This window comes from Megalobrama amblycephala, linkage group LG17 (assembly GCF_018812025.1).
Source record: "Megalobrama amblycephala isolate DHTTF-2021 linkage group LG17, ASM1881202v1, whole genome shotgun sequence".
Lineage (NCBI taxonomy): Eukaryota > Metazoa > Chordata > Actinopteri > Cypriniformes > Xenocyprididae > Megalobrama > Megalobrama amblycephala.
Window position 1 is genome coordinate 35,679,783 of NC_063060.1, and position 12,669 is coordinate 35,692,451.

At 32.7% G+C, this 12,669-nt stretch overlaps 1 protein-coding gene across 2 annotated transcripts; it reads left to right on the forward strand.

Annotated features, from left to right (window-relative positions):
* The first annotated feature begins 333 nt into the window (after positions 1 to 333).
* Positions 334 to 11,867, forward strand: stard3nl (STARD3 N-terminal like). Of its 2 annotated transcripts, XM_048163850.1 has the most exons (9): positions 334 to 491; positions 2,816 to 3,094; positions 3,254 to 3,331; positions 6,590 to 6,667; positions 6,865 to 6,918; positions 7,010 to 7,127; positions 7,297 to 7,398; positions 10,790 to 10,841; positions 10,939 to 11,867. In XM_048163850.1, coding segments are annotated over exons 2-9 (687 nt in total). In that variant the 5' UTR covers positions 334 to 491; positions 2,816 to 2,890; the 3' UTR covers positions 10,940 to 11,867. The 2 variants fall into 2 exon arrangements, with proteins under 2 accessions (XP_048019807.1, XP_048019808.1); XM_048163851.1 differs by lacking the exon at positions 10,939 to 11,867 and having other exon boundaries at positions 10,790 to 10,842.
* Positions 11,868 to 12,669: the final 802 nt, after the last annotated feature.

Consider the following 12,669-nt stretch of genomic DNA (forward strand, 5'->3'; position numbering starts at 1 on the left):
CTAGAATGCTTTTGTGAATTTGAGGAGAACTGACTTCACACATTGACTAAAATGACCTTCACACCAGTTTATTAAAAGTCAGAAATGAGCAAAGTTGGACCTGATAGAAGCTCTGGCACCATTGTGTGCGGATGTCACTTGTTTTCATCTGAATGCAATGAAATTTCAAATGTTAGCGCCACTCTATAAGTATATTATAGCTTTGTATAGCAAAATAAATGTAATCAAACTGATATTGATTGTTTGTTATAATATTTACTTGATGTTGCAGAACTATAAATGAATTCAGTTAGAATAGTGGACAGGCCTGACGCAGTTCCGGATTCTACTACATATCCCAGAATCCTCTTTCCAAAACAACATCACACTATTTCCTGTTCATCAGAGAAAGTCATCAGATGGTGCGGAATTTTTTTTTAGCGAGATAGATCCTCATTGAATTATATGTTGGCTGTAATACAACGCGTACTTTTATAGGATTGCACACCAAGGTAAGCGACATGATCGTCAACTCGCATTTATTTTGATAAATCAATGCTAATGTCGCAACGAATGAGCCGCTTCTGTTGTGCAGATTGATTGACTCAGTGTAACCGGATAGATTGTTTTCAAGAGAGATTGTGAGTTCAGGATTGTTTACTCCGCTTGTTACCGTTTTAGTTAGTAAGATAGAAATCTATGCTGTGTTATTATGACACTGTGCTTCACATTTTTAGGAAATTCTCGCTGTGTTTCCTGTTATACCGTTGTTGTATTATCATGCTAGCTCATAGCATGCAAATTGTCTCTGAAATAACCACTTCACAACATAAACACAGACGAACTCATAATTCATATCAGTTAATTGGGTTGTATACTTAAATTGTCCATTTAATAAAAGGAACTAGCCCCATTTTGTATTAGCAAGTGTCATATAAAAGCAATAAAGCCAAATTTCCCATATTGTCATTAAGGGTAGTTCACAACTATATGAAGAAGTCAGTTCACTTCTCATGCATAAATCTTTTTGGATTAATCCTGCCTAGTCTAGTTAGATCTGTCATACTGAGTGATATGCAAACAATGCATGAAAATTCCTGTGCTCGTTGTTTCTCGGTAAATGACCTCATAAGAGGAACTTGTCCCACTAACCTGACAGACACTTACTGTTCTCTTAAACTCGTGCCTGTTTTATACTTTTTCTCGAGTACTTCCTGGTCTTCCTGATAAGACTTGCAAGACTAGATTTTCATGCTCTTTCTTTTATTAAGACTAGTTATATTCCCTTAATTTCCACAACAGTATTTTCAGTTTTGATTAAAATTGCATTATAGCAAGCCTTGTTGATTTTAGCAGGAGGAATCCACTTCAGAGTATTTGGCTGATAGTTTTGTCATGATGTGTTAATTTAGGTACAATTTCTTGTCTGTTTTCGTCATGATCATACATTATCCTGCTTATTACACTGCTGCTTGGCAAAACATAATATATACACAAAATATTCATTTGTTGTTATTATGCTGCCTTCACATGCTATTGAGAATTTGATAATTCCTACTTCTGAAGTCGTGATTACAGGCTTATCACATTCAAGTTTTGAAATGGGATGGCGAACTTGCAATTTTTACTTAGGAAACTTGTATTTAAGGCAGGATTACTGTCATGGTGTCAGGTGTGACAGAACTCTCTGCAGAATCATGGGTAATGTAGTTTTTCACCAGAATTCTGCTGTTAAACAAGATTATTTAAAAAATAAATTGAATAATGAAGGCTGATGGCTAAAGCAAAAACCTTTAAAAAACGTTGTAGCTCACAGTAGGTCTGTCTTTAAAGGTTTATATTAAGTTACTGGTTAAAATCAATTCCCCTATGGAGAAAATGAATGGAATGAATGGAATTTTCACTTTTGGTGTTGTGCCAAATTTCAACCCCCTGCCAGATTATTACGCCCCTAGTATTGGTAGGTTTAGAAGTAGGGTTGCAAAGGGGCGGAAAGTTTCCGGTAAATTTCCAGAAACTTTCCATGGGAACTTAACCTGGGGAATTTTGGAAATATTCCAATTTGGAAACTTAACAGGAATTTACGGGAATTTATGGGTATTAATTGCAAATTTTAATTGCAAAATTTATATAAATGTATAATATTTATATAAAATATATCATATACAAACATAAAAACATTTTATTTAGTCATAGTATGGAATGACAGTTATTTCTTTTTCGCATTCAATTAATTTTAATTGAGGAAATATGTAAAATAAATATATTTTTATTGCAGCAATTATGTCATTTATTTCAGTGTCACATGATCCTTCAGAAATCATTCTAATTTGCTGATTTGTTGCTCAGTTATTATCAATGTTGGAAACAGTTGTGCTGCTTAATATTTTTTGCAACCTGTAATACTTTTTTCAGGATTCATTGATGAATCAAAAGTTCCCATTAATTCCCATATATTCCTGTTAATTCCCATGGAAAGTATCCAGCTTTGAAAATTCCCGGAATTTGGTAACCCTATTTAGGAGTAGGTGTGGAGGGGGGGTTAGGAGGATTAGGGGTGGGGTTAAGATTAGCCAATTAGGGTAATAATTTGGCAGGGGGTCAATTTGGCACAACACCTGAACCTGACTGTTGCACTCTATAATTGGTGTTAGTGTTTCATCAGTTCTTTCTTTTTTTATTTTTTATTTTGACTACATCCACTTAGTGGTGTTACAGGATGTTGGGTGGTTTTGTTGATATAAAGACGTCACAAAGTCCTGATCATACGACAGCAATAACTGTAAACCTTTGACCGCTGTGTGAAATGCTACTTCTACTTTCTGCGTCCTTTCAGAACTAGGCATGACTACAGAGTCTGACTCTCCAGAAGTGTGAATGGAGTGACACGAGTGGACAAGACTGACGAGTCATGGACAGCCAGTGCAGCAGCAGTGTGGGGTCCCGGGCCACTCTAGGGGGTGTGGGCAACATTAACTCCACCCTCATTTCTTCCCGTATCGAGTCCTACGAATCAGGAGAGAAGAAGTGCATCTCTGATGTTCGAAGAACCTTTTGCTTGTTTGTGACCTTTGACCTTTTGTTCGTCACTTTGCTGTGGATCATTGAGCTCAATGTATGCTGTGGTTTTACATCTCCACTAGATATTATTAATAATGTGAAGTTCTTTTCAATTTAAGTGGAAAAACACCAGTTTTTTAGTGATTCAGATGCATTACATTTTGTTTGAATGCAAATAAATGTAATTATGTTTTTTTTATCTATCTTCATCCAGGTCAATGGAGGAATACAAGAGCAGCTGACGAAAGAGGTGTTGCAGTATGATTACCACAAATCCTTTTTTGACATATTTGTAAGTACTGGCCAATACACTGGCCTCTATTGCAGGGTTTCCAAAACTGGGGTTCACAAGCCCCTCGATTGCATGAGTTGGCAAAGCTAATAATTATTTAAATCATAAAAATGTTATGTATATATATATATATATATATATATATATATATATATATATATATATATATATATATATATATATATACATTTTTATGATTTAATTAATACATATATATATAAACATCAGAGAACCGTGAACATGTGAATGTGTTATACATACAGTACAGTCCAAAAGTTTGGAACCACTAAGATTTTTAATGTTTTTAAAAGAAGTTTCGTCTGATCACCAAGGCTACATTTATTTAATTAAAAATACAGTAAAAAACAGTAATATTGTGAAATATAATTACAATTTAAAATAACTGTGTACTATTTAAATATATTTGACAAAGTAATTTATTCCTGTGATGCAAAGCTGAATTTTCAGCATCGTTACTCCAGTCTTCAGTGTCACATGATCCTTCAGAAATCATTCTAATATGCTGATTTGCTGCTCAATAAACATTTATGATTATTTTCAACGTTGAAAACAGTTGTGTACTTTTTTTTTCAGGATTCCTTGATGAATAGAAAGTTCAAAAGAACAGCATTTATCTGAAATACAAAGCTTCTGTAGCATTATACACTACCGTTCAAAAGTTTGGGGTCAGTAAGAATTTTTATTTGTATTTTTTGAAAAGAAATTAAATAAATGAATACTTTTATTCAGCAAGGATGCATTAAATCAATCAAAAGTGGCAGTAAAGACATTTATAATGTTACAAAAGATTAGATTTCAGATAAACACTGTTCTTTTGTACTTTCTATTCATCAAATAATCCAGAAAAAAAATATTGTACACAAATATTTTGTACAATTGTACACATTAAATGTTTCTTGAGCAGCAGATCAGCATATTAGAATGATTTCTGAAGGATCATGTGACACTGAAGACTGGAGTAATGATGCTGAAAATTCAGCTTTGCATCACAGGAATAAATTACTTTGTGAAATATATTCAAATAGAAAACAGTTATTTTAAATTGTAATAATATTTCACAATATTACTGTTTTTACTGTATTTTTAATTAAATAAATGTAGCCTTGGTGAGCAGACGAAACTTCTTTTAAAAACATTACAAATCTTAGTGGTTCCAAACTTTTGGACTGTACTGTACATAGATGTGAATTAAATTATTGAAATATTAACATAAAGTCTCAGGATCTGCTCTTTACAAATATACTCCATTTTGACTCTTTAGCAGGGAAATCACCAACACTTATAAATGTGCTTTAAGATGAAACTGGTGTGGTAAAATTTTATTTCCCTTTTCAAAGCTGACTTTTCTCTCTCGACATAGATGACTTCACTCTTTCATACCTCTTTCAAACCACATGGTTTCTGTCCAGGAAAACTTCATTATTCTTCTTAAAGGGATAGTTCACCCAAAAATGTTGTTGTCATTTACTCATCACCATCTCCAAATTCGTGTATGACTATTTTTCTTCTGGGGAGCACACAGGAAGATCATTTGAAGAATGATTTATCCATATATATTTTTTGCCCATTGTTGTACAAAACAAAGAACCTTACTGACTTTCATTATGTGCACATTTTTTTCAAAAGTATCTTCTGTTGTGTTCCACAGAAAAAAGAAAGAACAATATGTGGGTGAAGAAATGACCAATTTAACTCTTTAACTCTTCTATCTCAGGTCACATGCTTATAGTGTGTTGCTTCTTTGATGAATACATTCAGTTGTTCTGTGGTGTTTAAAGGGTTAGTTCACCCAAAAATGAAAATTCTGTCATTAATTACTCATCCTGATGTCGTTCCACACCTGTAAGACCTTCGTTCATCTTCAGAACACAAATTAAGATATTTTTGATGAAATCCGAGAGGTTTTCTTGTCCTTCTTATCCCATTGAAAGCAACGAAATTACAACATTCAGTGTCCAGAAAGGTAGTAAAAACATCGTTAAAATAGTCCATGTGACTACAGTGGTTCAACCTTAATTTTATGAAGCGACGAGAACACTTTTTGTGCGCAAAAACAAAACAAAAATAATGACTTTATTCAACGTTGCAGAGTATTGCTCAGTATTGGATGGCCGCATGTGTGTGATGCTGACGCAAGAGCTGGCCAATACTGAGCAGAATGACCCTAACCCTAACCTAACCACTGTAGTCACGTCACTGTAGACTATTTTAAACATTGATTGTGGTAATTTCATTGCTTTCAGTGGAGGATAAAAAAAACCTCTCGGATTTCATCAAAATATCTTCATTTATTTTCTGAAGACAAACGAAGGTCTTAAGGGTGTGGAACGACATGAGGGTGAGTCATTAATCACCAAAATTTCATTTTTGGGTGAAGTAACCCTTTAAAATCGTTGTTTTGGATCCTTTAAATGTGTAAGTCTCTGCCTTATTTTAAGCAGGGTTTAAAAATAAGTCAACACTTTTTATTTTAAGACAGCTTGGTATTTGCGAAATAAACCTGTAGACTTTGCCCTATAAGTTGCAGTGTGGCCTAGATTTATGCAAATACACAGTGAGATGCCATTTTGAAAATGCTACCTGACAGCATTCTTTAAACTGACATTTTAAAGCAACAAATCTTTCATGAAATGTTGATAAACCAGTCTTGAAAAGTAGATAGCACATTTAAGTGTGTCATTCACTACAGTACAAACCTTTGCATTAGTTTGATCAAAATACAGTTAAATAATGAAATATTATTACAATTTAAAAAAAGTACTTTCTATTTGAATATATATTTAAAAATGTCATTTATTCCTGTGATGGAAAAGCTGAATTTTCAGCATCATTACTCCAATCTTCAGTGTCACATGATCCTTCAGAAATCATTCTGATATGCTGATTTGATGCTCAAGAAACAATTTTAATTATTATCAGTGTTGAAAACAGTTGTGCTGCTTAATATTTTTGTGGAAACCATGACCATCCTTCAGGATTCTTTGATGAATAGAAAGTTTAAAAGAACAGCATTTATATTAAATAGAAATCATTTGTGACATTATAAATGACTTCTGTCACTTTTGATCAGTTTAATGCATCCTTGTTTAAAAAAGTAATGAATAAAACTAATTTCTTTCAAAATGTAAAAAATGAATACAATTTTATTACAATTTTATTAATGAATACAATAGTCTGTTTATGCTGTATATATAGAAGCAAAAGCTAATGTTACAGAATGAATGTTTTTCTCCTCAGCTCTTGGCTGTGTTCCGCTTTGCAGTCTTGATTCTGGCCTATGCAGTGTGCAGACTGCGTCATTGGTGGGCCATTGCGGTAGGCAGCCTTTTACTTTATATTCCTCCACCCTCCACCAGAGGGCACTGTTGCTTTACTCATTAATAACATGATGGAACTTTGTTTCAGTACTTAACATGACTGAGCTTCACTTAAACATATAACTATAAAAAAATTAGTAGATTAGATAAAGATTCATGTAATGATCATTATATATTTACATTCCTTCTTTACAGATAACTACAGCAATCACCACTGGTTTCTTAATAGTGAAAGTAGTTGTATCAAAGGTATGAGATATTTTTCTTTCAGCTTTTTTTTTTTAAATTGAGATTTACACACTGTTTGAAATGACCCAAAAAATGTTCTTCTGTTGTCCAGCTCCTGTCTCAGGGGGCGTTTGGGTATTTGTTACCCATCATCTCCTTCATTCTGGCATGGATAGAGACGTGGCTGCTGGACTTCAAAGTCCTGCCCCAGGAGGCTGGTGATGAAATCAGTGAGAATCAAATTATCTAATATAATCTCTAATTACAGTGAGACAAGCAAACAGTGATCACAAGCATTGTCAGTGTAGGCTAATGGACGTAGACGACATTATAACTCATTTGCTCTCACAGTATGTCAGTATCATGGTGTTTAGCTATCATGTGTGTCCTGTGTCACAGGGTATCTTTCAGCGCAGAGTGCGCCAGATCGAGAACCTCTTTTATACCCAGGAGGACCTGTTTCGGAAGGCCAGTTTTACTCTCCTCCTGAATCCATGGCAGGTAATGGCTCACTAACTGTCCAATACTAGCCAGACAACCATGAGAATGGTTCTCAGGAGCGCATGGAAATTTAAAATCATGTCTTTTACAAGTCGTAATAACTTGTATTTCTGGTTCTGGCACTTGATAGCTTGAAAGATTAGTAAATCAGCTGTGTAACATTTTGTTCTTGTTTATGTGTTATCCTTATTTTTTTAGTATATGTTGCGTTGTTTTTAGTCATAGTTTATTTAAACAGAGATTAGTCTTACAAATTAGAGATTTAATGTTCTCACCACATTTATACAACAGTAACAGACGTGTATTTTCCAGGAAATGGCACTGCTAGAGCTCAGGTGCACTGTGGTGAGCGCTAGATATTATCAGTGATAAATGTATTTAGAGGTGTTGCAGCAGTATTAAAGCGCATTACCGTCTCCTATTAATAAATTACAAAGTGTATATTTTGCGCCATTATCATTTTATATCTTATACATAATAAAACTCTCTCTCTCTCTCTCTAATATATATATATATATATATATATATATATATATATATATATATATATATATATATATACACACAGTGCTTTAACACATTTATTAGACCACCACCTAATGTAAGGTTTGTGCCATAGCTGTCCTAAACTAACATTTTATGTTTCTGTAATGGTTAATCTACACCAGTATGTGTAAGCTCTTTAGTCACAGTAGTGTTTCTAATGCTAAAATATAATTATTGTTGCGATTTAATGATAACAAAATTTTCATCAAAAGCAGGTCTTTGAGAACAACTAGAAACTATTTGTAAGTCAATAACAACAGAGACTGGAAAAGTACATAAAAACAAGTCCAACATGAATTCAAGCTGTTATCAAGGCCAAATGAGGACATACAAAATAAAAATAAAATGTGTGTGTGTGTGTGTGTGTGTGTATATATATATAATGTATGTATGTATGTGTGTGTATATATATATATATATATATATATATATATATATATATATATATATATATATATATATATATATATATATATATATATATGTATATATATATATATATATATATGTATGTATATGTTATTATGTTTAAATAAAGACAATTTAGTTGTTTGTCTAATAAATATCAATAAAAGTTTTAGTTTTAAACAAGTTTTTGATAGATTCCTATATATATATATATATATATATATATATATATGTATGTATATGTATGTATGTATGTATGTATATGTGTGTGTGTGTGTACAGTACTGTGCAAAAGTCTTAGGCCACCACCAGCTTTGTTGTTTTAGCAGTTTTAATGACCATTCATATTTATTTTATTTTTCAGTCTCTTTATTGTGATACATAATTATGAACAAAATTGTTTCTTTAAGCAAAAATCAGTATTATTGTGACCTCCTGGACTTCCTTTTTTTTTAGAAAAAAAAAGAAAAAACTCTGAGAAACTTCTCATCAGATTTTGAAAGTTTTCTTGGCCTTCCAGTCCTTTTCTGTTCCATATGGGTTTAAGAGAGCCAGGTTCCTGCTATTGCTCAAGTGTAAGAGGAGGTCAATAAATACTTGCCGCTTTAGCCTATAAAAGTTTTTTTTTTTTTTTTTTTTTTTTTTTAAATACTGCATACAAAATTACTGTATTTTCTGTTTATATTCTAATAAAGAGACTTAGAAATAATTATATATGGTCACTATACCATTGCTAAAACAACATCAAATGTTGGCCTAAGACTTGCTCAGTACTGTATATATGCACACATATATTTTAGGTGCTATGATTCGTCTGCATTTATTTAAAGTTTATCTTAGAGTTTTGCATGTCAATCCACAACATTTTTCCTAACAATAATTAATGTAAACTATGCATATATTGTACCCATTTTGACAATGTTTGCACATTTTCCTCCCCTTTTTTCTTTTCTTTTTGGTTCATTAAGGGGTACAATTAGATCAGTTAGATCAGTCAGTTAAATGACTTTATAAAGCATGAAAAGAAAATGTACAAATGATTTTACTCTGATTTTAACTGATTCAGATGAAAATGTTCAATGTATTTAAATATATATATATATATATATATATATATATATATATATATATATATATATATATACACACACACAGTACTGTGCAAAAGTCTTAGGCCACCACCAGCTTTGTTGTTTTAGCAATGTTTTAATGACCATCCATATTTATTTTTCAGTCTCTTTATTATGATACAAACAGAAAAAACAGAAAATATGTACATAAAATGTAAAAAAAAAAAAAAAAAAAAAATTGTTTCTTTACGCAAAAATCAGTATTAAGTGTGACCTCCTGGACTTCTTCCATTTTCTCCAAAAAAAGAAACTCTGAGAAACTTCTCATCAGATTTTGAAAGTTTTCTTGGCCTCCCAGTCCTTTTCCGTTCCATATGGGTTTAAGAGAGCCAGGTTCCTGCTATTGCTCAAGTGTAAGAGGAGGTCAATAAATACTTGCTGCTTTAGCCTATAAAAGCTGAATTCATTTTTTTTTTTTTTTTTTTTGATATTTGCACACTTTTTGCAATGACCCAAAAATTTTGTTCTGTTTTTTTTTTTCTGTTTTTTAATACTGCACACATACAAATTTCCTGTATTTTCTGGTTATGTTCTAATATTGTTCTATTAAAGAGAAATAATTATATATGGTCATTATACCATTGCTAAAACAACATCTAACGTTGACCCAAGACTTTAGCACAGTACTGCATATATAATAGTCAATACGTTTCTATTGCAAATAAATGCTGTTATTTTGAACATTCTACTTATAAAAGAATCCTGATAATTAAACATAAATAATAATAAGAAATGTTTCTTGAGCAAATCTGCATATACATGTATACTGAATTACTGTTAAATTGATATTTCACAGTGTTGTTGATCTATCTGTGGATTTGCTCATTTATCTCCAAATTTGCTTAAATTTGTGTAGTTTTACACTTGAATCAGCAGTGTCCAGTCCATTGGGGGCAACTAAACACTTCCCTTTCATATTCAATGCACTCATTTTAAATGATCGCAGATGTCTTTGTGCTACTCTACCCATTTGTGTGCTTTAGATTCACAGCCAGAAAAAAGGATGACTTTACTGTGCTGATTTAATTCAGACAGCTGTTGTTCATCTTATTAAACAGAGCTTCTGAAACACAGAATGAATACTTACCCAAACGATTTATTCACTTATATATATTAAGAACATGTATACATTTTTTTCTTATATTGTTTCAGTTTTTTAGCACAAACAGCGCAGACAACAACATTAAGTTGTACTTTAGTAATATGACATAAAACATCCTTGTTGTTGTGTGTAAACAACCGACATGTACGTACAGTAGGCCTACAGCGATGTTAAACACTCACTATATGATCTTCTGCTTCTGTAGACTCGGATGAAGACCTCGATGACAAACATGATCTAGAGAAGCCCATTGTCTAGTACGTATTCAAAAAATATTATTATATATTATATATTTTTTTTATTCCTCCATCTATCCTAATCTAATTAATTGGATTGTATTTCACTTTTTATTAGGAGCTCAGAGTAAACACTGACTACTGGAGTACATCAGCTTCTTCCAGCGCTGCTCGACCTCGGGCTGTGTGTCTTAATATGGGTTTGCGTACATGGGTGACCAGAACAAGACAGTCACGCTGCCTTAGATCCACCATCGCCACCATCAGCAGTTTGTTGATCTGTCTCTGTATGCCCACACAAGCTCTTAGTGCAGTCACAATTTTGTGTGCGTCTTAATTTCTCCCACTGAACACTGTTCTGCTTATGCAGCACTTACTGAAAAAATGAAGGATTTTAATGTGTATTTTGAAGTTGATCAACAAGTAATACCAGTGTTGACCACGACATTTAGCTTGTTTTCACACGACACTCTTCAACTCTGCTTCCGTGTAACAAAACGACTGCCGTCTCACATGTTCATGCAGTAAAGCTCAAATGTGTATTAACAAGACCTACATGTGAATAGCAGTAAAGTCTCAGGTCTGCACTGCCACTCTTTAGTATGTGAAGATTTCATGTTTTCCAGTTTATTCTGCTTTTCTTTTTTTTTTAAATGATTTTTTCTACCAGTCTGAGAGTGTTTGGAATGAACAGAGAGAGTTGCAAAATAAAGGACTGGCTTAGTTTAGCATGAAAAGCACTTAAATGAAGAACTCTGACTTGTAATGATGAATGGATATATAAGAGTTTTTATGTTTGTCTTTGGCTCCTCTTCAGTAAGCATTCCTAAATCATCTTAAGTACGTTAAATAGATCTACTTCCTGTTGAGTTTACTTGTGCCATGCTTACTGAATAAGGGCTTATGTACCTGGTTCGGGTCTGGGACCTTCAGTTTTCTATGAATATATATAGAGAATCTCCTTATGTATCCATTACAAAGTATGCAGGAAAATGGCAGATTGTATATTCTTCTTTGGTTGTGTATTAAAACAATGTTTTTATTAAATGCAAGTCTTTATGCATCAGTTTTTCAGCGAGGGGAGCGGAAACCCCTGCTGCTCTCACGGATGGTGCAGCTCGTCACCCGCAAATAACAGCTTAGATTAACAAGACAAACAGGCTGCAGCCGCTAATAAATTATCAGCCAATCATGGTGTGGTTAAACTGCTGCTTGTTTTCTTTCCAGTAAGTGCCTCCGCCTGTGGCGTGTACATACCCAACCACATTTTCCTACCGCAGCAGTTTCAATCACCAGCGTGATGTTTGCGAATTCATGTATGGGGTTTTGATCTTTAAACTTCATTAAAACATTAAAACTGATACAAGAAATGCTCTTTTGTAGCTAAAACAGTAAACCATATAAAGATGTAAAGTATTCTTAGATTAGAAGTGTTCTTTTTTTAAGTAGTAATTTTAGGTAGTCATTTAGCAGACATAAACTCCAAAAAATGTAAGCCTTTTTTTAAGTTTTATGCAATTTAATTGTAAATTTCCATCAAATTGAATTAAATAATCCTTAAATATTTAATCAGTTATTCAATTAAAAGGTAACACTTTACAATAAGGTTCGTTAGTTAACGTGAACTAATAGTGAACTACATTTCTACAGCATTTATTAATGTTAATTTCAACAATTACTAATACATTATTAAAATCATTAGTTAATGCACTGTGAACTAACATGAACAAACAATGAACAACTGTATTTTCATTAACTAACGTTAACGAAGATTAGTAAATACAGTAACAAATGTATTTCTCATGGTTAGTTCATGTTATTAATATATTAACTAATGTTTAACTAATGA